Raw genomic sequence first — 27,238 nt, 5'->3', positions numbered from 1 at the left:
AATAATTTAAAGTGTGATAAACTGTACTGAATTATTTATATAGGATAGCTTGAGAATTCTATGTGAAATTTAGTTCAAGTAAATTATTTCTTTGCTACACGAAGTCCAAAACAATTAATCTTGGATACTTTCATTTTGAAAACTGTTATGGTAAGTGGAAAGGAAATAAACTCATGTAAGACTACGGAATTCAAATAACTAACCTTTAATACTTTTTCTGGAACTTCAGGTAAAAGCTCCTGAAGTTGACACAGAGTTGCTAATAATATCCAGTGCAGTGAAGGTCCTTTATTTAACATGAGCTGAGCCACCAATGGGTTAATACATGGAAAATCAAGTAAGTACATTTCTTCCTAGAAAAGAGTTTAAAGGAATAATCAGCCACTAGTCAATTGCATTTTATTCTGCTCAATCTAGCATATTAAATTTTTTGTCATTGCATCTCTCCTCAATTTGAGATGTCTGGGAAATAAGTATGGCTACTAGGGAAAGGAACTTCTTTGGCAGTTAAGATTCATACGCTCTCAGAATTAAGAAAGATCTTAAAGTTCATTCATTTAAATCACTCACCCAAAAAATTTTATTACAGTTCATCTCCTTTGAATGACAATTGTTTTACCTAATGGTAGATTTTCTAATGAGAAATGTTTTAGGGGACTTCTATAACTCAAGATTTCTTTAGCTATCCCTCTGTAGGCCATATACTACTATCACTATTTGATTAAGATGAACCATATTTATGAGAAACCATGTTTATGATACTTTCAGGAAAGCCTTGCTGTGAAGAGTATAGGAAGAACTTGTGTCGACCATAACTGACCTTAATGGTCTAAAAATATGTGTTTTCAGAGAGATCTCATAAAAGTCTAGAAATATAGCAGCCATGTTTTACTATTACTGCATTTTGTTTTCTTTCTGCATTACATTGGCTTTTTGCACCCTCTTTGATTTTACCAAATGACAGACATGTGAGTAGATTAGACATGCTTGGTGAGAGGGAACCTGCACAGACATACATACATCCATAATTATACCCATACATGCTGATAGTACTATTTTCTGTTTAGGCATATAAAAATTCTATAATTTAATAAATATGAATGTTTGATGAATGTATATGAATACATTAATATTTTATTGAATTTATTTGCTTTATAATTTTATTTTTTAAATAGGTAAAATAGTCAAATGGTTCAAAATTCAAAAGGTACTAAAAGGTGTGCAGTAAAAACTCTCATCCTAACCCATTTTCCCAGTTCTCTCTGGAGATAACTAATGTTATCATTTCTTGATATCCTTGCAGAGATGTTTTATTCATTTACAAACACGTATAAATATTAATTTCCTTTGTTTTATACAAGTGATAGTATACAAGCTCTATGCTGCAACTTCATTTTTAATGTAATATATCTTGAAGATCATTCCATATTAGTATGTAAAAAGCTTCATTATTCTTTTTTTACATTTTCATGATTTGAATATATTAAAAAAAAGGTAACAAAGATACTAGGTTGGTATGAGAACTTGAAAATATTTATGCTTAAACAAAAGGAATTTCTAAAAATTAACTAATTAATCTTAAAAATATTTCAAAACCCTACTTTCAGTTTCAATTATGTAACTAAATTACTGACAAAATGGAAGGATGGAATTTTGCTGTACTCATATTTACTACTCTTAAGTGTTTAAATTTAGGAACTAGGAAAAGTTATCTTTTGAAAATATTAGACATTAAAGTCATTATATCACACTATAATACACTTGATTTGAAAGTTCATTATAAAAGATCTCATTAAAATACTTCTGTGAAGTTGAAAAATACCCATGATTCTAGAAAATGATCTAAATAAATGTTGTACATTATGGTTACTGCTATATATGCACATGCAAACATTAATGGACAAAAATAAGCTACCAAAAAGAGAATTCCAGTACATGTATTTATATTTGCCTTGTAAATGTCTAATTTACATAGTTAGGAAATGAACCTTAGATGGTGAAACTTCAAGCCAGGATTTATCCAACCATTCACGAGGATCTCTCTTTGAGGTCATTAAATTGTGATCAGCAATTTGCCGAATTATCAGTGCAGCCTCTTCCACTCCTGGGGCAATTATAAGCTAAAATATATTTTTTATATATTAGATTATAGGAAATTTTAGGAAGCAAAATATATAATTCAGAAATTGTTTGTGATCAGAAGAAAAAAAGCCCAGCAGATTTTAATCTTTGAATATAATTTTAGATATAATTTACCAAAATATGTGAAAGCCAGCATATTTTGTGAGGATAAGCAGTTTTCTTTCCTTCTTTAAATATGATATCCTTATAGTTTTCCAATTTTTGGAGCTAAATTTCTTCATTTCCATTTTGTATTTATTAATAAATTTATTAAAAATTTGGATGCCATTTATAATATTTACTATTTTTGTTTTTTCCAAGTTAAATCTAGCAGTTCTCAAAAATAAGAATTTAAGGGGCACCTGGGTGGCTCTGTTGGTTAGGTGTTTGCCTCCAGCTTAGGTCATGATCCTGGGATCCTGGGATCAAGTTGGGCATTGGGCTCCCTGTTCCATGGGGAGACTGCTTCTCCCTCTCGCTCTGCCAGCTGCTCCCCATGCTTGTGCTAGCTCTCTCTTTGTTAAATAAATAAATAAAATCTTAAAAAAAAAAAAAAGAATTGGGGCGCTTGGATGGCTCAGTGGGTTAGGCCTCTGCCTTCGGCTGAGGTCATGATCCCAGGATCCTGGGATAGAGCCCCATGTCAGGCTCTCTGCTTAGCGGGGAGCCTGCTTCCCCCTCTCTCAGCCTGCCTCTCTGCCTACTTGTGATCTCTCTCTGTGTAAAATAAATAAAAATCTAAAAAAAAAGATAAAAGATATTTACAGATGAATTTGATGCTGTATTTGATGCTAATGAAAAACATTATTTTAAAAAAGATTTTATTTATTTGACAGCACAAGCAAGGGGAGTGGTAGCCAGAGGGCAAGGGAGAAGCAGGGAGTCCAATGCAGGGCTCTATCCCAGGACCCTGGGATCATGACCTGAGCCGAAGTTAGATGCTTAACCAACGGAGCCACCCAGGCACCCCAAAAAGGAAAAAGTTTTGATTTAGAATATTTTGGGAATTGTTCCATCCAATACTGGCTTATTTGATGCTAAGCTCTGTGTGTGTTAAACCTAACTCTAAAGAAAATTTCTTAATATCTCCTACTTCCTGTCTGTCACTTGTGTGTTTCCTCCATGCCTTTCTTTCGAAATGCCAGCCTTTTTCATCTGCTTTCAGTTCCATTTTTAACTTCTTCATCTTTTAGATTCAGTTGAAGTAAAAATAGTCCATGGGTTAGCAGGCTTTTTTAAAAAAAAAAAAAAAAAGATTTATTTATTTAATTTACAGAGAGAGGAGTTTGGGGAAGAGGGAGAGGGAGAGAGAGTCTTAAGCAGACTCTGTGCTAAGCAAAGAGCCCAACAGAGGGTTCAGTCTCAAGACCCTGAGATCATGAGTGGAGCCCAAACCAAGGGTCAGTGGCTCAACTAACTACCACCCAGGCACCCTAGTCCATGGGTTAGCAGTTTAATGTGAATAGGAAACACTGCCCTAAATAACCATATCTTAGAAATATAAACCTCCTGTCCTGTAGTGAAAATTCAAGAAACAAAAACTGTACAAACCTCATAAAATAATTATGACAATATTTTTTTTCACAAGATAACAAATAAAAAAACTGTTAGTACATAAAACTGGGGAGTATATGTATTCTAAAGAAGGATTTTCTTTAAATTATATTAAGTAGGTATAATTTTTTTTTCTTTTTTTTTGAGAGAGAGGGAGAGTAAGCAGTTGAGGAGAGAGGAGGAGGGGCAGAGTGAGAGGGAAAGAGAGAATCTTAAGTAGGCTCCATCTGCCGTGGACTTGGGAGCCTGACTAGGCCTCCACTCAGGCTCAATCTCATAACCCTGAGATCATGACTTGAGGTAAAATCAAGTCGCTTTCTTAACTGACTGAGTCACCCATGCACTCAAAATATGTATAGAGTGCACAGACATAAGAGTGTTTGATTCCAAATTAATTTTTTAAAAAGATTTATTTGACAGAGATCACAAGTAGGCAGAAGGGCAGGCAGAGAGAGAGGGGGAAGCAGGCTCCCCACCGAGCAGAGAGCCCGATGTGGGGGTCGATCCTAGGACCCTGGGATCATGAACTGAGTTGAATGCAGGGGCTTTAACCTACTGAGCCATCCAGGTGCCCCTCCAAATTAATTTTATTGCAGTTTTGAATATTTTAAGAAGATCTGATGCTTTTATTTAAATATAAAAAGGCACAATTTTATGGTGATGGTAATGAATAATACCTTAATTTATTAGGCAAGAATTCTGGAGTTCATGGCTAGACTTTGGGAAATTCAGGAACCTCAACAATATTTTCAAAATTTTGCATATATGTTTATCTATGCATTTTTCTGTAAAAGGAGCTAATAACAAATTTACAGAGCTTTTTGACATTAGAATAAAATACAGCACAACACTACTAGCAGCATTTTCTTTTAGCTTAAGAAAATGTAGTTAAACTTCTTAATGTTTCCTTAATGGCTAGGTCTTCAGATGCCTGAAAAAAAATTTTTTTTAAATCCAAACTGATGTGTTCTAACAGGGCCAAAGCCATATTACTAAATTCGGTAAACTAAAGCAACAATATACTCTAAAATAATTTGAGTCTAGGGAACCCCCTGTATTTTTTTATTTTTAAGATTTTATTTATTTATTTGACAAAGAGAGCAAGAGAGTACAAGCAGGCAGAGCAGCGAAGGGAGAGGGAGAAGCAGGCTCCCCCTGAGCAGGGAGCTGGATGCGGGGCTCTATCCTAGGACCCTGGGATCATGACCTGAGCAGAAGGCTGTTGCTTAACCGCGTGAGCCACCCAGGCACCCCTTTAATGTGGTAATGTCATCAAGTCAGGAGAATAGGAGGCTTGAGTACTGGTGACATATTGATAATAGAACAAACTGGTATTTGTTTCTTAAATTCTATGGGAAAACTGATCTACTTTTAAGATTATTATGTATAACTTGAAAAGCTCTTGGAATAGTTTGATCCAGGTGAGAGCAGACTTTTGTTTGGAATGGATTGTGCCTGGGCATACTTCCTGTGTCATCCCTAAATGCTTTCCTTGGAACATGTCCTCTATGGGCCATGTCACTGTACCTGAACATAGTATTGCTCACTAGTATCATATAACCCATATATACAGGAATAAAATGATTCCCTTAAGTATATTTTGCAAATAACTGCTTACCATTAGCTGAAAAGAGGCTGGTTAAGTGGTGAAACCACACTTGGATGGGTAAGGGAAATATACTTACATTTGCCATTCACTGATAACTTTTCTAAGAAATTTATTTCAATGTTTAATATGCATCACAGGGTCAAAATGATTAGGATTCTATTTCAAATAGATAATTTGTTAATTTTCTTAACAGGTTGTGCTTTGATTTAATTCAATTCAGTAGATGTTTGTTGAACATTTTTACTGGGTACAAAGTACTGTGCTGGATGCTATACATTTTTCAAACAAAAAGGTTCTTCCTTCCAGAGTGGAAGGCATATGAATGAATACATCATGCTACAATAAAGATATGAAGTGCTCTTGCGAGAACGGGAGGAGAGATTTATCTTGAGAGGGCATACTTGGGACACATTTCTTAATGGAGGTAGTGTTTGAGCTGGGCAACAAAAGATATAACTCCAAAGGCTAGCAGTAGGAGGAAGGGGGAGACAGCGTGTGATGACATGTTTGTGGACTGGCTGGCTGTGATAGTGTGGACATATTCAGGAAATAGTGAGTAGAATGATGCTAAAGGAAGATTACTAGGGGCCAAATTATGAAGTTTGAATCCAGCTGAGTTTGATCTCTATTTTGAATGAATTAGGGAGCTACGAAATGTCTTTTGAGCAAGAAAATTTGATTTAACAACACATATTATCAAGAGTCTACTAGATACTTGGTGCTGTGCTGGGTGCCAGGAACACGAAAACAAATAAACATGTTTCCTTTCTTTCAGGAGTTTACAGTTCAGGAAGTGAAATGTTCACAGCTTTATTTCAGAAATGTAATTGGTGTGAATATTATGCAACAAAGGAGGACAACTAGAAATAAGGAGATTAGTCAGGAAGTTGCTTTAAAACTCTAAAAGAGAGATGAAGGTCTGAATTTGGGGAAAAGCAGTAGGAGTAGAATGGAGACACATATTCTAGAGACACTGCAGCTACAGATTAAGTTATAGTACTAATGCCATAAACTAAGTTTGGGGAGAATGAGAAGTTGTGTTTTGGACATAATATTGTTTGAAGCACCTGTCGGATATTCATGTAGAGATTTCGAGTAGAATGCCAGAATATCGGTGCAGACCTTAAAAAAAGTCAAGAAATTTTTAAGGATTATACTCAGAAATGAAAGCTAAATTTGTGGGAATTTTGAATTTATTAAGGAGAGAGTTAAAGTGGTAACAGAAGAGGACTGAGCCCTGAATTTGGAGGATTATCTAAATTTCATAATGGGACATTGAAAAAAGAACCAAGAAAGGACACTGGTTAGAGATCACTACAGCAGATTAAAAAAAAGTATATGTTTCTTAAATGAACACATTTGATCAATGCATATTTACTTTTATTCATATCCTGCCAAGCAGCAACTAAGAGATAAAATATGACTTTAAATTTTTTAAGGCCTTTAATATTTATTATTTTATTTTATTTATTTGAGAGAGAGAGAGCACAAGCAGGGGAAGCAGCAGAGGGAAGAGAAGCAGGCTCCCCGCTGAGCAAGGGGGCCACACACGCCTTGAACCCAGGACCCTTGGATCATGACCAGAGCCAAAGGCAGGATGCTCAACCAACTGAGCCACCCAGGTGCCCCAAGGGGCCCTTCTTCTAGAACAGAAGTTTAAATGGAAAGAATATTAACTTTTTAGTTTATTGTAATGTTTCTTTGCACTGGGCACTTGAATTTGAGTATAATTTTGGTTTATGAAAAATACTTATAAACAAACATTTAAAAAAAGAATACCTTTACATCCAGTTCTTCTGATTTTAGCCCAAATGATACCAAAGCTGCATAAATCAGTGCTAGATGATGAAGTGTTTTTTCTGTAAGATGGTACCTAAAAAAAAATTATATTACTATACTTATACTCATTTGATATCTGATTGTTCCTATTAGAAGTTCAATTCACTTTCCATATTTCATGTTACGACAATAATGTGACTAAGGTAAAACTTTGTGGCACACTCGGCACTCTTTTAAGATGTTTCCACCTCCATTCTTTAACAATCCAGTTGAATCTAGGGGATGCTGAGAGTGTGTTTGAGGGGAGAAGTTTAACTCATCCCCTTACTGGCTCCAGGGATGGTTATCTGACTGACCCCAACTAAAATACTCTATCTCCCTGGCTAAAGTAACAGGTTCAGATAGGAACACGTGACCAGAACCAGAATAACTAGAATCCTTCCTGGGTCTTTTCCTTGTACTGTTCGAAAAAACACCTTTTAAAATGATCATTATTGTCGCTCTCGCCAGCAAGAACGACCCGCAGACGTGATGAGTGGCAAGCTTCTTTATTAGGGTTTCTTTGTTCTCCCTTCTACAAGCAAGTTCTGGCAATATATACATGTAGGCGGTCCAGCCCAACTATCCAATCACAGCCCCGTGCACGCGGTCTCCTCGTGGACCCTTACGTAACCGTGTAGGGCTCTATTGTTTTCAAGCAGTAATCATGCATTTCTCTCTTGGCTCCTGGTGCTGTTCATGTGTCAGCCACGAGCGCACCCATACCCTACCTAGCCAATCATTCTCACTTCCTCAACCTTCAGGCATTTTCGTCTACGTGACTCCTTGCATCTGCTGGATGGCTCTCCACACATTATGTGATGTGATAGAGGTGTTAGCTAACCCTACAGTGATAATCATATTATAATACATAAATGTATCAAATCAGCATGTTGTAGACCTTAAACTTACACAATCTGGTATGTCAATAGTATCAATTAAAAGAACACTCCTTTCTCCCCCACTATGGGTATTAAGCAGATCAGATTGAGTCTTGAGCTATCTGCCTTGAGCTACTGACTTTATCCACTTTAAGTACTCTAAGCAGCAAAAAGGAAATTTATTGGTTCATATTACTAGGAAGTCCAGGAGAAGACATTATTGGATCCAGGGACTCAAACCATGTCATCAAGACAAGGTCTCCTTAATTTATTGGCTCTCCTTTCCCCTGCTGGTTTTTTTTCCTCGGGTTAGCTTTTTCCATAAGAGTGGCTGACAAGAGTGGCTTACTATGCTTAAACTGTTTGTACAAACAATGTGGTTTCTGCTGAACACCTGCTTTTCTTCTTGGGAGTCTAGAATTTTAATATGCGCTAGGCAGAGAGTGCCTACATGATCAATCCTTAGCGAAAGCCCTGGGGTTTGAGTCTCTAGTGAGTTTCCCTGGTACACAACACTTTACAAGTGTTGTCACAACTCTTTCCTGTGGAAATTAAGCATATTCTGTGTGATTCTACTAGGAGAAGATTCCTGGAGGCGTCTTCTAGCTTCCTCTGGATTTTGTTCCATGCACTTTTTCCCTTTGCTGATTTTGTTTGGTAACAATTTACTATAATAAATCATAGTCATGAGTACAAGTAAGGCCGAGTCTAGTGAATCCTTTTACCAAATCATCAAAAATGGGGGTAGTCTTGGGGACTCCTAACACATTTTCTTAAACAAGAACTAATGGCATGAACTAAGAAGGTAATTCAAGCAATTTTATTTTGTATGTTGAATTTTCCTCATTTGGTCAGTTGATTAAGATATTTCTTAAACGTTTTATATATCTAAAAATATGGAACTGAGAAACCTAGAAGTCTGAAAATAGCTACATTTTATAATAATAGCTTATTGTAAATAAGTAACTCTTCATATCCTGAACATCAAACTATCGCAGACTTACATAACTGGGTTTTTTCCCCATGAAAATCTGGGTAAAAATAAGTGTGAATCCCTCTTTTTGGCTGTACTTCAATTATACCTCTGGAATATAGGTGACTAGCAATCTAAAAACAACCTAAATTTTTTTCCTAAACAGTTTTATCTATAAGATACTTCCAAGCTCTTGAAAAAGTTAAATGCTTCACAAGTAAGTTCCAAGCTTAAAATGCTATACAGCCTTTACTAATATTCAAAATGAAGATTTTTAGACCTAAATTATTATTTTTATTTTTCAATTTTGGTAGTAAGGAAAAGCAAGGTTAAATTATTTGCTAGATATTATTGTTATTAGAAAAAGAAATAAGAACCAAGGTGTTTAAACTCTTAAATTTTAATTTGTACTTATGCCCCCCCATAATAATAATTGTATACAAAGAGCTTGTATATTAGAGCTGTGTACTGATTGGAAAGTCAGTAAAGGAAAAGAAATCCAAATGCAATGTCAAATAAGGAAAGATCTCTATACCTTCTCTATACCTATCTCTATACCTTCTTCTTCTATACCTTCTAACTAAATAATATATTCTTAAAGACTTTATTTATTTTTGAGAGAGAGAGAGAGAGCACAAGCAGGAGGAGGGACAGAGGGAGAGGGAGAAGCAGACTCCATGTGGAGCAGGGAGCATGACACAGGGCTTGATTGCAGGACCTCACGATGGTGACCTGAGCCGAAGGAAGATGCTTAACCAGCTGAGCCACCCAAGGCATGGCAGAATTAATAATATTTTAAAAACCTATACTATGAGTGATGTCGTATGTGTTATGAAATACTGTAGAGGTGTTAAAAAAAAAAAAAGGAGACCAGTTTGCAATTTAGTAGGAAAGATCCATTCATTTGATCAAGGAATATTTACCAAGTATCTACTATATGAAACAATGTGCAGTGCCATGGGGCAAGTACTCCAAAATGGTAATACAAAGCAAAATGTGATAAATGTCAAAGATGAGGAAAAGACAGAGAGCTAAGGAGACCAAAGGATGGAGAGGTCACAATTAACTATCTATTTGTGTGCATGAGATGGGGGTATTAAAGAAAGATAGAATAGAAAAAGTGATATTTGGGGATAGGTTTTGAAAAATAGGCATGATTCACCAGATGAAATAGTTGGAGGAGATAGAGAATATTGTAGAAAGAGAGAAATATATCAGCAAAAGTAGAAGCAACAAAGGACCATATTTTTTTTTAAGATTTTATTTATTTATTTGTCATAGAGAGAGAAGCGAGAGCAAGCACAGGCAGACAGAGTGGCAGGCAGAGGCAGAGGGAGAAGCAGGCTCCCAGCCAAGCAAGGAGCCCGATGTGGGACTCAATCCCAGGACGCTGGGATCATGACCTGAGCCAAAGGCAGCCGCTTAACCCACTGAGCCACCCAGGCCTCCCAAAGGACCATATTTTTGAACCAATGAGCAATCCTTCTGGCTGAAATGGAAAACAGTGAAAATTAAGCCTGAAAATATAGGTCAGGATTATATTCTGAAGATTTTGAATATTAGGGTGAATAGTATGTATGCATTCAGTAGATAATAGGGAAGTCAGTGAAGGCTTCTTATCAGAGTGAAATAATAAGAGCTTGATTTTTGAAATATTAATCAAATGTATGACAGATTATGGAGAGTCATGAGGTGGGAAAACAGTTGGTAGTCTATGTTAACAGTCCACATAAGATCTGAACCAAGATGTCGGTAATATAAATGGAGAGAGGGGATAGATAAAAAAGAGACTAGTGGTTACATCCATAAGATATGTTTTCTAACTTAGGTGACTAAAAGAAAGGCAAGTCATAAATAGCCAAAGGGCAAAAAAGAGGAGATACTGCTTCAGAAGGGATAGAAAATATAATGAACTCACCCTGGAACATGTTAAGTTTGAGAGTCTATAAAATATTAGGTTGGAGATATTTAATGGAAAATTAGAGAGACATGTCAGCAATTTCAAAGAGAGACTGCAGCTGCAGATATAAATATAATAATTATAGGCAGAAAAATGCTAATTGAAGCCATGGCAATGAATAAGGTTTCTAATGGATTGAATAGAAGAAAGAAGAGAATTCAGATGTATCTGTGGAGTCTGGGACAAGAGAAGAGGTAAAGACAGAGAAAGTGGTTAAAGAGAAGATCAAAACTGAAGTGTTACAGGCCTGCAGAGCTTCAGATAAGGAAGCACTGACAACAGTCTTCAATACTGTAAAGCAGAGAAAGATAAAAATACTTTTGGAGGTGGAAGTGACACTGGGAGACAGATTAGTATAGATGTAGGAAAAAAGCCAGACTGCAGAGAATAAAAAAAGGAGGTGGAAGCTGTGGGTTCATAAAATTTTGAGATGAAGGAAAGAAGGGACATATAATGATAACTTGAGCCAGTGTCTTGGCATGGATTTTTTGTAATTTTTAAGTTAAGCATGTCAATGAAAGAAAGAATAGCAAGGTGCTATTTAGTTGGTAAACTTAATAAGTATTTAGAGAGAAGTGATTTAAGAATGGCATTTTTTAACAGACAAGTCAGAACTAAAAAGTAATAAAAAGTGAAACACTTAAAGCAGCAACTCTTAGTGAACTAGAGGAGGCTGATTTGTACAAAATATCCCCCAGAAATATATCATCTCCAAAGTTCTGATTTGTTTTCCTTTCATTTTTTTCCCCCGATTTGTTTCCCTATGGGCACACCTCCACTTCGAAGATCCCTGACTCAATGCAAACTAGATAAGCAAGTGGAAAATTTGCATAGCTACTTTTATTCAAAGAGTAGGACCAAATAACTTAAGAAATAAAATGTGACTGTGGATGAAAAAATGTTTACTTACTCTGCGTTTAATGTTTTTTTGGTATACAAGATTATCCAACAATAGCTGTACTGGAATGATAATGCCATCAGTCTCATAATGATATTGTCTGATGCCTTCTCACAGTTCAATTCTTCTAGGTCCTACCAGAAAATAAATAAAATAAAAAGATTCACTAGGTTGAATAGTTGTTATGAAATTATTATTACCATATTTCAATAATCTAATATATATATTAAATGTTATATATATATATATATAATATATATATATAACTATATTGGGGCACCCAGGTGCCCCAATCTTAGCAAACTTTAAGCAGGCTGCAAGGAGCCTAACTTGGGTCTACAATCAATTATTTTTTAATTTTTAATTTTTTACATAATTATATAATATAATGCATTATTAGCCCCAAGGCTACAGGTCTGTGAATCACCAGGTTTACACATTTCATACAATTAATTTTTGATAGAGTGAATGATTCAGGAAGTGTCTTACTCTAACATTAAATCACGTAACTATGAACTAAAATTAAAAGTTTCAGGACGCCTGGGTGGCTCAGTCAGTTAAGCCTCTGCCTTGGGCTCAGGTCATGATCCCAGCATCCTAGGATCCAGTCTCACATCAGGCTCCTTGCTCATCAGGGAGCCTGCTTCTCTGCCTGCTTGTGCACGTACTCTCTCTTGCTCTGACAAATAAATAAATAAGATCTTTAAAAAAAAGTTAAATTAAATTAAAAGTTTCCCAAATGATATTTTGCCCTAAATAATTGTTTTTTAAAAACACTTTAGGGGCACCTGGGTAACTTACCCAGTGAAGCATCTGCCTTTGGCTCAGGTCATGATCCCAGGTCCTGGGACAGAGCCCCATATTGGGCTCCCTGCTCAGGCAGGCACCTGCTTCTCCCTCTCCCTCTGATGTGCCCCCTGCTTGTGCTCTCTCGTTCCCACCTTCTCTCTCTCAAATAAATAAAATCTTTTTAAAAAGCTTTAAATATATAAGACATAGTAACTCTTAAGAAACCCTCTAACAGAGCTTTGTTTTTCCATTATATAATTCTTATACTGTTAACATTTGTTCATGACCAGACTTCTACCTTACCGTATTTGCCATTAATTTATATTCCATCCCTTCAAACTTGGTTTCTGCTCCCCATTTCCACCCTACTGAATTAATTTCTTTGTAATTTGTACTCCAATCAAGCAAACATATCAGGGAGATTTAGTCAAGAATTTGCACATTTTAAATTCTAAACTATAGGGCTTTTTTTTTTAAGAGAATTTTTCTTTTTTCTTTTTTTTTTTTCAAACTGGCTTAATTGCAAGCAATCCCCACTTACCTTAGAGGAAATCCTGTATTACTAAACATGCATTAATTTACTGCCACCTTTTAAGAAACATAGTGGCTAGGATTTGATTTTTAAGGTTTTCAACACTGTAATATTCTATAAATATATTTTTAAATAGGTCAATATATAACATTAAAGATTCTATATTTGCTTTGTCTTCTTAAAGTATGCTAAAAATTGTAAGACATTAAAGAAGCTTGATAATAGTCATTTTCCATAGTCATGATTTTAATACTTGTCCATTTGCAAACTTTTGGAAGAAAACACTAATGGATTATAGTTAAGCTCTCTATAGCAAAGCTAATACTAAATTACATGGTCAAATATACTGTACTATATTTAATTTATACTTTTTACTGTATAATTTTACCTGCAAAATTATGGCAGTGTGTTCATCAACTGTCACCACTACATAACACTCTGTACCTCCAAAGAGTTTCAATGACTCACTGCAGCATCTCTCCACTAGTGTGATATTATACCTGTAAAAATCCATATTTTGGGGTGACATAATAAAATGGCTAAGAAAAATTCTTTAAGAAAAGTTGTATTGTCCCCCTGCATACTAAATTATTTGAACTTCTGTGCTTTTTCATACATCAATTTATTCCACTTTACAAATTTGAGGAATAAAATTAAGATTTATTCAGTACATGTGACAAATTAGTTGAGATGTGTATTGCCTTATGTACTTCATTTAGAACATCATAGTTCTATTTCCCATGCAATATTTAAAGCCCTCTAAATAGGAATACTCATTTTCAATATTATCAATGACCAAAAGATATGATTATAAAATTTGCAGGGAAAAAGCACATAAAATATTCATATTTGCTGACAACAAAAGAAATTAAATTAAGATATAAATTTAGACAATAATGAAATATATTTTTTCACAAGATTGATATATATTGCTAAAAAAGATAATATTCAGTAATTAAGATGTATACTACAGGGATAGAAGTGTGACTTGACATAAACTCTCTGGAAAACTATTTCTATGTGATATAATTGCAACTTCAATCAGGGAGAAATATGTCACATAAATAGCACAATGTTTAGCCATTTAGGATATATATACCTTTGTTAAAGTTATGAAGTCAATAACTTACTTGGATTCTAGCAACTGAAGTATTTCTTGATTATTAAGAAGTCCTTCAGATGCAAAAAACACATATGGAACCTGTATTTCCAGAAGAAATCCACCAAAACTATCCAGCAAGGTGCTTCCTGAATAAGAGAAAGTTTATAAATACTTCTCTTTTTTCTCATCCTTCATCTCTTTCTCTTTTTTACTTAACATGAGAATAGCAAGTGTATGTTCAAGGAGTAGCACAAAAATAAAACATAGTCATTGTAAAAAATCAGAAATCAGAATAAAGAAAGGTCTGAAGAATAAAATAAAAACCACATGTTATCCTACTACCTAAAAATAAAACAGCATTAACAGAATTTACTAAAACTACTGTATGATACATTAATAGGAAAATATAAATACATCAACAGATAAATGGACAAAGAACATTAATAGGCAATTTACAAAAGAATGGCTATACAAGATCAAGTCACATCTGAAAAGACATGGATAATCAAAGACATCATCTGTAATTGAGTAACTATAATATAACATATTATATATATTATATATATATATAAATATATATATAGTTACTTTATATATATAAAATATATAATATAATATTTTATGCCTCTAATTCTGTCAAAGATTCAAAAGAATAATAATACCTACTTACAGTAAAGACACTGGGGAAAGGATTCTCTTATACTTTCTGTACAAATATGAATTGAGATAGCATTTCTGGAAGGCTATTTGGCAATATATAAATGTGTGTACACCTTTGACCTGGCAACTCATTTTACTTCTTAGAACAAGTATATAAAAATAAATAAAATATATAAGCTACTATAAATCTTATAGTACAAAAGTTGAAAATTGAAGCATTATAAATGCTCCAAATAAGGAATTGGTTGAATCAATTAAGTTCGTCTTTGAGAGAATGGAAGAAGCCTCTACATATAAACTGAGATATTTATCTTTTATCTTTTGGGGGGCCCTCACTTAATCAATTTAACATTTAATTCTTTTTTTTTTAAGATTTTATTTATTTGACAGACAGAGAGAAATTAAAAGCAGGCAGAGCAGCAGGCAGAGAGAGAGGGAGCAGTGGGCTCCCCACTGAGCAGAGAGACCGATGCGGGGGCTCGACCCCAGGACCCCGAGAACATGACCTGAGCTGAAGGCAGTCGCTTAACGACTGAGCCACCCAGGCGCCCCAACATTTAATTCTATATATCAAAGATTCCAAAGTAATCATTATGGTGACTCTACTTTTAGCATTGAAATGGAATATCTCAGAATTCAAACTCCCCACTCAGACTTGAGGTGAACAGAAAATAACTTATGGCAAGTATTGAAAGGCTTGCACTGGGACTAAATGTGTATAGGCTTTTAATTTAATGGATGTGAGAATTCACAACCTGAGTCATATGAAGTGTTGCTGAGAAATACAAAGAAACCAAAAGAGATTTAAATTCTTTTTGAAGTGTTTGTGTATAATTTTTTTTTTTACACATTAAGTTTTCTGAATCGGCCAACCTACTATAACAGAATTTTCCCTTAAAATTCAATAAAAAATACTACTGCATAGAAGTATCAGGTGAGGATTAGATAGAATTGAAATAAGTTGTGGTATAATAAGTAAAATTTAGCATTTAAAGGGATGATGACAAATATAACCAGTAAAGCTTACTTTACAAATGAGCAAAATAGAGTAAGGGGTAAAGAACTGGCCCAAGGTCACATGGAGTGCTGAGGTTAGAGCCTGAACTCAAGTTCTCTAATGCCATTGCTCATTCTCTTTCTACAGACCAGAAGCAGAAAACAGACAATTTCCATTCTACTACAACAAAAGGATTTTAGTTTATATCCTTACTCTGTAAAACTGTGTCTGGAAGAATCACTTTGAAGACCTTGTGAGGAATATTCAATTTCTTGCAGTGTTTAGTCCAACAGGAGTTTTCTACAAAATTATATTCCACCACAAATGAGAAGTTACTCCAGGGGAAATCTGATCCAATATATTGATTATGCACAACTACACAGGAACTTTTACTGAAGACAAAATAAAGCCAAGAAAATGGAATTATATTTGTGTCATTATTTACTTGAAAGGTCAAAAGATGATTGTTTGGGCTATTTTATTCTTCTCTAGTTTATACTTGCTTATGCTGGAAAGGCACTGGTGTATTTTCTGTTGATTTGTTCTCCAGTTGTGCTAATTCCTTTTTATCTTTCTTTTTGATGGTCATACATATTTTTTTAAAAAATTAAAGTTTAAAGATTTAAAAAAGATTTTATTTATTTATTCTAGAGCTAGAGCCAGCCCAAGTCGGGGAGGGAAAGAGGGAGAAGCAGGCTCCTCACTGACCAGGGAGCCCTACAATGAGTATGATGATGATGATGTGGAACTTGATCCCAGGACCCTGGAATCATGACCTGAGCCAAAGGCATCTGTTTAACTGAATAAGCCCCCAGGCGCCCCTTTTAAGATTTTATTTTTTAAGTAATCTCTACACCCAATGTGGGGCTCAAACTCACAACCCCGATATCAGGAGTTGTGTGCTCTTCCAACTGAGCCAGCCAGGTGCCCCTATGGGCATACATTTCTTTAAAAAACAGGACCTAAAAAACTGTTGACTATTTCACATTATCAAATGCAAGGGACCCTAATTTTATTAACTGAGTCCTACCAATAACAGACAAGTCACTCTATAAGAATCCATTTTTTACACATGTAAGTTTTCATCTTTGAGGATCTACATAATAGAATATTACCTGACAACTTTGAAATGATTTTTCTTTTTCTTAATGAGCTTCATAGGTGATTTAGCAATGACAAAAAACAGATACTTAAATATCATAACTTTATCTTTCCTATCTTCAAATTCCATATAATAGCACTTATTGTAATGAAAATTCTCTACTGCTGCTTTCTATCTAAAGCAATCCAGATAGATAGCAGACCCAAGTTAAATCTTTTATGGGCTTCTATTTGACTTACAACTTCTCTTTTTGTTATCTGGCTCCCAATATTAGCAATAAAAATTTCTACATAAAATAAGGCAAAATAAAAACATTTTTAGATAAGTCAACACTAAATATTATTATTAGCATGCTTTCACCAAGAGAATTTCTAAAGAATGTACTTTAGGAAGAAGGAGAACTCAAAAGAAAGGAAGAAGATAAAAGAAACAATGCTATGCAAACTTAGAAAAAAAAGAAACAATGCTAAGCAAACCCCCCCAAACTGGTATAAACATGATCTAAATGGGTACTTCCTGTACTAACAGTAACACTGATAATGATAAGTGGGGGACATTATAGCAAGATTAAACTAAAATTCTGGACAACAATAATATATAACACACAAAGCAATGACCAGAGTTGAAGTATTCTAATGTAAAACACTTTTCAGGAAGAGGAGAGACACATTGATTTTGAACCTTTTAAAAAGTTAAATTCCAGGAGAAATTGTGCTTTTCCTATGGAACTGGTATGCTTATTCCCCATAGGTGAAGAAATACATTTTTACCCATTTAAAACACCTTCAGATTCCAGGAAATCTTTCCTTTTGTTGTTTGAATGTAAGACAGTCAATGTTAAACCTGTTGGGGAAAAAAAGAGTAATAAAAGTGTTTTTCAGTGTTTTGTTCATATATAATTTTTAGATGTTATATATCTTATTACTATAAAAAATGAGATAAAGGCCTTGAACAAGGAGACTGCTTAAGATACAATTTGTTGAATTATTCTTCTGTCTGTGGGTATCAGAAAGTTTGAAGCTTGGGCAATATTTCTGTTGTGTGTGTATGTTTTTTACATACAAGCATGAAATTCCGAGTTTATTATGTAAAATAATAAAATGTATCAAAGTCTTAATTTTAAAGTAGCCACATTAAACACTCATCCATTTTGTGCATTTTACTTTGCTAAAAACCCTGGTTGATTTTACCTTCTTTCTCTAGTCAAAAATTTAAGTATGTAACTAAATAGCAAGAGACTAATTTTGATGTCCCTTTTTCCTTTTTTCTGTATAAGAAGCAGAAGTCCTATTGGGTGCCATCTGCTCCTTAGATTCATTTCTGCTTCTTCTTCTTCTTCTTCTTTTTTTTTTTTTAAGATTATTTATTTATTTATTTATTTGACAGAGAGAGATCACAAGTAGGCAGAGAGAGAGGAAGGGAAGCAGGCACCCTGCTGAGCAGAGAGCCCAACTCGGGGCTCTATCCCAGGACCCCGGGACTATGACCTGAGCCGAAGGCAGAGGCTTATTAACCCACTGAGCCACCCAGGTGCCCCTTACTCCTGCTTCTTAATCATAATTTAAGTTTCTTATGTTACTGATTTTTTAGCAAAATAAAATGAATTTTAAAAAATTCTGTAGCCACAATACAGTTTATTTTTGGTAGACATCATTGGTTTAAGAATAGCTAATTCTAGTTAAAGTAAATTTTACACTCTATTGGTGTATTTTTGTCAGTTGTAAGGTTGACAAAGGCATGATGTGATAATGACAGAGTAATACTTAATAATTTTATGTTTACTTGGCTTGATATGTCAATAGTTTTGGTCAACAATAAGAGGAGGATGAGTAGTACTTCTCTTTTTATATAAATTTATAAAGTCATATTATTATTATTATTTTAAAGATTTTATTTTTAAGCAGTCTCTACAACCAACGTGGGGTTCAAACTCACAATATTGAGATCAAGAGTTGCATGGTCCACCCACTGAGCCAGCCAGGCACCCCAAACTCAAACTACTTAAAACCTAATCTCTTTAGCTGATTTGTCTTAGCTATAATCTTAAAGCAGATTACTTGCTAAAAGCATTTCTAGGATCTTGCAAGCACAGAGAAGATGAAACCACATTTCTACTTGCTAACACTAGACAGAAAAAGAAGGCCTCACTCCTAGACATAGAGGATAGCTGCTCATTAAAAAGATAGAAAAAACATTTTTTCAGCTTAAGGAGTAAAATATTTTTGTGTCAGTAAACCTTTTTGAAAAAAATAGCAGAGTAGTGATGATATAATCCCCAAAGCCAAAAGAAACACAATAATTTCTATTATTGATATTATTAATACTATTAATAGCCTACTAATAGCCCAATAATAGCCTATTAATAAAGAAGTGATACATACAATAATAGTTTGTCCATGTGTCTTAAGTACACCAAAAGAAAAGATGCCCCATTAAGTAGGTTTAAGTAATCTTCTCTATGGGGCAGGAATATTTCCTCAGCCTCTTTACAAAAGTATTACTTCAGTAACCTAAATCCCTTTGTTTCATAATGCTACATTGCTTAGCACTTTCCTAATTAAAAAAAATGTTTTCAGTTACCCCGATTCCAGACACGTGTCAAGTTCAAGCCTCACCAATTGTCAACTACTACTTTTAACATTTATGGTACTAGTAAAATATTGTGAATTTGGTGGATAAGACCTCATCTTCCCAGGACAGGAAACGTGGATGAAATAATAAGACCCAAGCTTGCAAATTTGGACTCTAGACGTATGATAATGTCTAGAAACAGCACCTTATAAAGTTCTATTGGAAAGAGACTTCCATTCTCATATTACTATAATTTAAAAGTTAATTTTACCAAGAGCACTGATAAGCCGACATTTGTAATATTTGTATATAATTCAGTTCAGTTTTTTTCACTAGTCTGAGTCTACTATGTATAGAGAGAGGCATTCATTAGTTCAGTTATTCAATTCATTTTTATTAAGTTCCTTCTATATTCCAGACATTTTTGTGGGTGCTGGGAATATAAATTAGGGCATGGTCCTTACCCTCCAGAAAGTGACATGCTAGTAAGGAAGAGAAAATAGAATTAGTTGTTATAGCCTAGGATGGCAAGAAGTGCCTTAAAAATATGCTCATAATTCACTAAGAGCACAGGGGAAAGCATTTAAATCAAGGCTTCCTGAACAAATGTTTTAACTAATTTTTAAAGGTTGTGTAGGAGTTAGCTGCTAGAGAAGGGAGAAGAACATTCTGATAGCAGGAACAGGAAGCATAATATAGGAAACAGCATGATAAATAGCGTGGTAGGTGTGGAGGCCAAGAAAAACAAGGCTGTATCCACCTCCAGTCTAGTCCTAACATCGCCCTCCCCTCCATAAAACTGAAGGAAGCTGAAGCAGAAGAAAATGCAAAGTTAAACCTAAATCTCACTAACAAGAACGCTTGATAGGAGAAATGTGACATTCCACCAGGAAACTCCCAATTGTCATCATGTTAGTGCCTCATCAAAGGGAGAAACGGCCTTAACTTGATAATAACCAGGCCTCCAATACCCTGACAGTCTTTTTTACCCTGATAGCCCTTCTGAACATCCCCTTTGTCCTCACCTACTGCTGAGCCAGCAGTCATGGCCCAATTATCTACTGCCAAGTCAACCCCCACTCTGCCTTTAAAAAAAACCTCTGACTGTAATCCGGTTCGGGGTCCAAGTCCCTACTCTGCTGTGTTGGGTATACTTGGGTCCAAGCTTAAGCTGGTCAAATAAACCCTCGTGTGATTGCATCGGTGTTGGCTCCTTGGTGGTCTCTCGGACACGAAAACTTGGGCATAAAAGTAGGGTTACAGCAAAGGTATATTTGGAGATGGTATGGAGGGCAGAGAAATAGTAAATAAAGGGTGACATAGGTTGAGGGTGGTATTTTATTTTATTTTAAGATTTTATTTATTTATTTGACAGAGAGAGAGACACAGGGAGAGAGGGAACACCAGCAGAGGGATAGGGAGATAGGGATAGGGAGAAGCAGGCTTCCCACCAAGCAGGGAGCCTGAAGCAGGGCTCGATCCTAGGATCGTGGGATCATGACCTGAGGTGAACGCAGATGCTCAAAGCCACCCAGGCATCCCTGGTATTTTATTTTTAATACTGGAGGGCTTAAAGATTAAGGAAGAGTCTTTGGAGAGGAAGGTTGGGCAAGGAAATAACTGATGGAGGAACACTGATGCAAGAAGACATGGGATCCAAAGCAAAAGTGAAAAACTGGTTTTCAAAAGGAGGAGGTTCACCTCCTTTACAAAGAAAGGAAAAGATAAAAGAATAGAAGAAATGAAGGTAAGTTTGTAGATGGTAGGTTGTAAGATGAAAGGTTGTTAAGTATTAAGAGACCATTAAAGATCAGAGAAGTTAAGTCTGTAGTGGTATTAAACTATCTGATTTTCTCTGATAATGCTCAGAAACTTGTGTATAGGAGCAGGGGGTTAAATATCTTGATGGATTCAGAGCTGAGAGTAAACAGAAGGTACAGCAGAAGGACAAGATTGATTAAAGTCATGGGCACATCACCAAGTCTGGAAAGAGAAAAATGCTAAGGAGTTAATTGATTACAAGAAAGGAGTTGACTGATTACAGAGCTCTAAGTTGCTGAACATCATGAAAGAGGTAAGATAGTTGTGGACAGAGAGCAATGTATCAGAGTTTAAAGTTCAGAATTCTGCATTATTACAAGGTTGATGGCATAACTAAAAGGTGAATACTATTACTCCTGTGGAAGTCAATGAAACTACAAGGTCAAGGTGTTGACCTTGTACAAACAACAAGGTGTTGAATGAGCCATTCACATTAAAGGCACTAGGATAATGGCAGGACTAGGAGTGGAAAGAATACCATGCACCAGGTGCGCAACTGTCCGGGAATGTGTGGGTGGTTACTAGATGATGGCAAGACAATGCTGTGGTAATATGGCATAGCTCAGATGATAGAGAAATAATGTTGTTGGTTTTTTTTTTCAAGGTTTTATGTATTTATTTGAGAGAGAAAGAGAGAGAGAGAGCACAACAGGAGGAGTGGGAGAGGGAGAAGCAGGCTTCCCCCTGAGCAGGGAGCCCAATGTGGTGCTTGATCCACCTGAGGCGAAGGCAGATGCTTAATGACTGAGCCACCCAGGTGCCCTGAGAATGTTTTGGAAAGGATAATGGAAAGCAAGAAATGGCCCTTTCAATCCTATGATTGGTATGTATGTATGTGTGTGTGTGTGTGTGTGTATATATATATATATATATATATCCTATATAAGAGAAAGAGAATTATCAGCTTCTATATGAAAGGGATACAGGGGAGGCTGTATCATCTGCAGAAAGCTGGGTTCACTTAAGACAAGGAGATAAAAAAGGAAAAGGGTTTACATATAAGCAATGGGTTCCATGGCACAAGGTGGAAAAGGCTGGCACAGTATGGCAATCCATACATAAAATGAATTTTATGTTATTATATCTTAATTTAAAAACTTAGATCACTACATTTTCATATGTTTCAAACATTTGTTATCAAATGAGGCATAATTTAAAACTCCCTACCTTCCATTTTGTTAAGGATTTTAATGAGTAAATGTTTTTCACCATCTGAGTCCATTCTTATTATAATCAGCACCTGATCAAAAACAAGAATTTCATATATATCTGAATAATTATTCTTTTTCATAGTTTTGCTACTGTGATAAAATAACAAGCTTCAATGGTTACATGAAACTATTGATAAAAAGATTACCAAGTAAATATTTGTGCTGTAAAAGATATTAGTGCTTAAACGCAACGGAATAAATTCTGGTAAGATCAAATATCAATTAGGAAAATATTCTGGAGTGGGCATTCTTAGCATTCATGTACTCCCATTAGGGTGACTGTATACATAAATTGTTTTTACCAGCATTGTTTGTGTTAAATTCAACCCAAACAAGTTTGAACTAGTGGGAAAAAAACAATGATTTATTGCTATACTTTCCTAGTTATTATTATAGGTTTTTTTGTTTTTGGTTTTTTTTTTTTTTTTGGTTGAGTGCAGGGAGAGTACAACAAATAAATTACAATTTTTAAATTTCTTACTGATTATTTTACTTTATTTTAATGACAAGCAAGTTATCTAAGTAACCACAGAGCTGGAGACAAAGACACAGGAGGGACAAAGAAAAAAAAGGAAGAAAAAGGCCAAATTTATCCAGATTTAGCATAAAGCATTTGAAATGTTTTTCAGCTTGAAAATATTTAAGAAAGTCTTTCCTCGTAAGTCTTTATCAATGAAACCTTCGTATGCTTGAGGTAGGGTGGACGAAAATTTCCAATATGATCCAAAACACAAGTTAATGCTTTCTTAATAGAATCACATAAGATAAGCTTCTGGCTCAATATCTAAAATTAATTATTGTAGTTCTGTTATTTGGTATATGTTCATGAATTTAGACATACCAGACAACAGTTTTGATATCTGGAGAACCAATTCATAGAAAACTGCATATAATAAAAATGAAAGTATTTTTAAATTCAAGATACATGAACAGTGATGCAAATCATCCTTTCTCTGGGTCTAATTCTGTTTTGTTAACTTACTTAAGGAGAAAGCTATCAAGGTTTTCTCTAGAAATAGTCTAGATTATTTCATAATTTCAGAGTTAAATGCAAAATTTTATCTGACATTCAATTCTTGTTTATGCTGATTACTGTCATCCGCTTTATTCCAGCACTTACCTTAATCTGTTGTCCACTTTGCATCCAACTTAGTATCTGACATTGTAGTTCTTGTATCTTGTGGTTAGTTTCAGGCTTTTTTTCCCTAATAAACTGTACAATCTCCAGCTGTCTGCAAATGTCATCTAAATAGGAGCCTAAAATATTTTTGTAGATAGCTTTTGCATTTGACAAATATCCTGTTAAAAACAAAAGTGGGGGGAATGCGCGAAGGCATATCTTTTTGTTCTTTGAGAAAAGCCATGGGTCATAACAGAGTTTAAATTTCCTTTAATCTTTTTCCGATTTTGATCAAACATATTGACTAATAAAACCTTAAAACTGAGTGAGCTGAAAAATAATACCAAATGTCTTCTTCTAAGCTACGTAATGACATACTTTATATATCTTCTGAATATACCCCATCTTTTCCTGCCTTCTGGCTTGGTCTACACTTACATGCAAGTCCTATGGAAATATCACTTCATTGGAATTTTCTTGGTATTTTATCTATAGAGTTTTTGTACTTGATTTCTTATGTATATATATGACAATCTCATTAGTCTATAAACTCCTGGGATATAATCCATGATACTTATGCATAATTCATTTATAGAGCTGCTAAAAGAGCAGAGCCTAAATTCAGACTCACTAAAGCAGTTTCTAACAGAATGCTGAGACCAATCCCTGAAAGTTCATATTCAGTAAATCTAGACTCTTTCTCAGGGATTTCTGCCTAAAAGCTCTTCCTGCTTCTCTAGACCTCATCTTCTGAAAGAGAAGTCCAAGCCAGTAGCATACAGTTTCAATGGCTCCCTATCATCTATAGGATAAGGTCTGAACTCTTTTGTGCAGCCTAAAAGGCTATTCATGATTTGTTTCTTTGTTATGTCTTCAGGCTTAGTTCCTATTCCTTTCTACCTTATTCTCTTCGATTTAGCTACATGCAGCACACCCACTGGGTCATTCTTCTGGGCTCTCAATTCTGCCTATAATACCCTTTCATCCTTTCTTTTCTTGGCAAACTCCTACTTGTTTTTAAACAAATATTCAGCTTTAAGGGTAATAGCATTATACCATTATACCATTAGTACATATTGCTGCTCTAATACCCATTACACAATACTGAATTTATTTCTGGGTTTAACCTCGGGAGTGAAACTTTATACCCTTAGTCTTGAAACTCATTAACTTCCTAGCTTGGGAGAGGTAGAAAACCAGAAGCTGGGAGAAAAATACAGAATTCTGGAAGGCAGCGGCCAGACAGCCAAACCCCCATGGATCTTTCTTTCTCTGCCACTAGGCAGAGAAAAAGAAAAAAGAGGACAATCTAACTCACTCTGATTTTGAGAGGTTTAGAGGAGTGAGACAGCTCTCCACTAAAAATGTCCAAGCTGGCTAGGTTATTCCTTATGGCTTGGTTTGTTTTCCAACAAGGATTTTACTTTCATAGTATTCCTCAAGGTAGCCAAACAGCAATTCTCAAGTTTGATTTGGTGAAAGTATTCCTTTAAGGAACAAAAATAATTCAGCTGAAGTACATAGTTCTTAATGGTCTCACCTAATCCTGGAGTAGATTGTGAAAGTACAAAGTACTTAAACATGAATATATCTCAAGTAATCCTCCATAAATATTACTTCTCCAATTCTAGCTCTCTAATACTAATAAGTATTGAGCAATAGTGAGTCAAAATTGCACTCTCTTTACAGCACTGGGAGCTCAGATACTCTAGATTCTGACATTCTGCCTTATGTTATGCTTTAACAATCAGCCTAGCTTTTGAAAGAACTGATGATCTTTTACGGAAGCTGAAAAGTATAATGAAGACAGGTGACTAAACAGAGGGGCAAGTAAAACTACACCTTTACACCAATTTCAGGTACTGTAAACTAGGGTGAGAGTCCCCAATCCATACTTGTCTGGGGATGGAGATAAAATAACCAAATCCAGCATCAACACCCAAATGGTTTAATTGGAGGAAAAGCACCACATTGGGCTTTCCAAAAATAACTGTAATTCAGTTTTAATACTTGGCCAGATAATACTAATATGATACTTGGCCAAATATTATAACTCCCAGTGCTGCTGAGGGAGTACAGTTGTAATTCACTGCTGCTCAGTACTTACCAAAACCTTGGATTAGAAAATTCTTGTCTGGGTCACAGATAAAACAAAACCTCTGGGTCACAGATCATAGTAAAATTATTTTCACTTTATATTTCAAGTAAGTTCTAGAAATTCTAAACTATAAAACAATTCTATAAGTATACCATTACTAAACAAGTCTAAATAATCCTGCAATAAGGAGTCTCAAGCAGTAGGGTATTGAGAGAGGTATTTAAATGATTTTGATAGTTTTTTATTTTTTTTATTTTTTTAAAGATTTTATTTATTTATTTGACACAGAGAGAGAGATCACAAGTAGGCAGAGAGTCAGGCAGAGAGAGAGAGAGAGAGAGAGAGAGGCAGGCTCCCCACTGCGCAAAGAGCCCGATGCGGGGCTCAGTCCCAGGACACTGAGATCATGACCTGAGCCAAAGGCAGCGGCTTAATCCACTGAGCCACCCAGGCGCCCCTGATTTTAACAGTTTAGAAAAAATTTCTAAAATCTTTAAATTTTCCAATGTATTCAAAATAGCTTGATTTTTATTCCTCCAGTAATTCATATCCTAATTTACAGAAAAAACTAAAAAAAGAAATTATAAAATATCTACTATTAATAATTTGGTTATCGTATATATATTATATATATTATTATATATGTATGTAACATATATTATATTATATATAACTATATATACGTATAGTATATATAGCAAAGATTCAAAGCCACATTCAATGAAGACCTAAAATGTACATGGCAAAATATCTGACATTAAAAAGCAGTATATGACAATGATTATACAATCAAATCTGTTTAAGGCATTATGACTCTGTAATTCAGGCCTAAATTAGAAAATCCTAAACCTATTTTTTTTTAAAGATTTTATTTATTTACTTGAGAGAGAGACAGTGAGAGAGAGCATGAACGAGGACAAGGTCAGAGAGAGAAGCAGACTCCCCATGGAGCTGGGAGTCCGATGCGGGACTCGATTCCGGGACTCCAGGATCATGACCTGAGCCGAAGGCAGTCGTCCAACCAACTGAGCCACCCAGGCGTCCCTAAACCTATTTTTCTAAGTGATGATATTTATTACAAATTGTTTCTTTTAAAGAATACAGGCAGAATAAAACATAATATTCTATTATAATTATGTCAAAATGTATATGAAGTTTAATGTGCAAGTACAAGAGGCTACATAATTTCTTATAAGGTGCATCTTTTTCAGAAAAGTAAGTTATTTCAGATGAAATATTTCAATAGGAAGAAAAGGGGAAATAAAAATTTTCCCCACTAACCCAATGCTGTGTCCAAGCTACATGTTAAAAGGACATCTCTAATTGTTACCAGAAGATGTAAGAGAGCAGCATGCTTGAACGTCACTTCTTTTTCATCATTTGTACCTAAGCAAGCAGAAACATATTTAAAAACATAAGAT

The 27,238-nt window shown here is 35.0% G+C and overlaps 1 protein-coding gene across 10 annotated transcripts in view; it reads right to left on the bottom strand.

The window, feature by feature from the left end:
- Positions 1-27,238, bottom strand: part of SHOC1 (shortage in chiasmata 1) — a 75,086-nt gene that overhangs the window by 5,798 nt on the left and 42,050 nt on the right. For 8 of the 10 annotated variants that reach the window (XM_032306574.1, XM_032306572.1, XM_032306578.1 and 5 more), the window contains 11 exons: positions 27,099-27,203; positions 23,720-23,898; positions 22,556-22,628; positions 17,767-17,839; positions 16,108-16,286; positions 14,266-14,383; positions 13,524-13,635; positions 11,827-11,948; positions 7,064-7,157; positions 1,989-2,120; positions 204-353 (listed from right to left, as the gene is read on the bottom strand). In XM_032306574.1, the coding sequence (XP_032162465.1) occupies positions 204-353; positions 1,989-2,120; positions 7,064-7,157; positions 11,827-11,948; positions 13,524-13,635; positions 14,266-14,383; positions 16,108-16,286; positions 17,767-17,839; positions 22,556-22,628; positions 23,720-23,898; positions 27,099-27,203 (1,337 nt within the window). Of the gene's footprint in view, positions 1-203; positions 354-1,988; positions 2,121-7,063; positions 7,177-11,826; positions 11,949-13,523; positions 13,636-14,265; positions 14,384-16,107; positions 16,287-17,766; positions 17,840-22,555; positions 22,629-23,719; positions 23,899-27,098; positions 27,204-27,238 lie in introns of those variants that run through there. The other 2 variants (XM_032306575.1, XM_032306582.1) reach the window with 2 other exon arrangements.

This window comes from Mustela erminea, chromosome 12 (assembly GCF_009829155.1).
Source record: "Mustela erminea isolate mMusErm1 chromosome 12, mMusErm1.Pri, whole genome shotgun sequence".
Taxonomy (NCBI): domain Eukaryota; kingdom Metazoa; phylum Chordata; class Mammalia; order Carnivora; family Mustelidae; genus Mustela; species Mustela erminea.
This window is presented reverse-complemented; position numbering and strand designations above follow the sequence as displayed.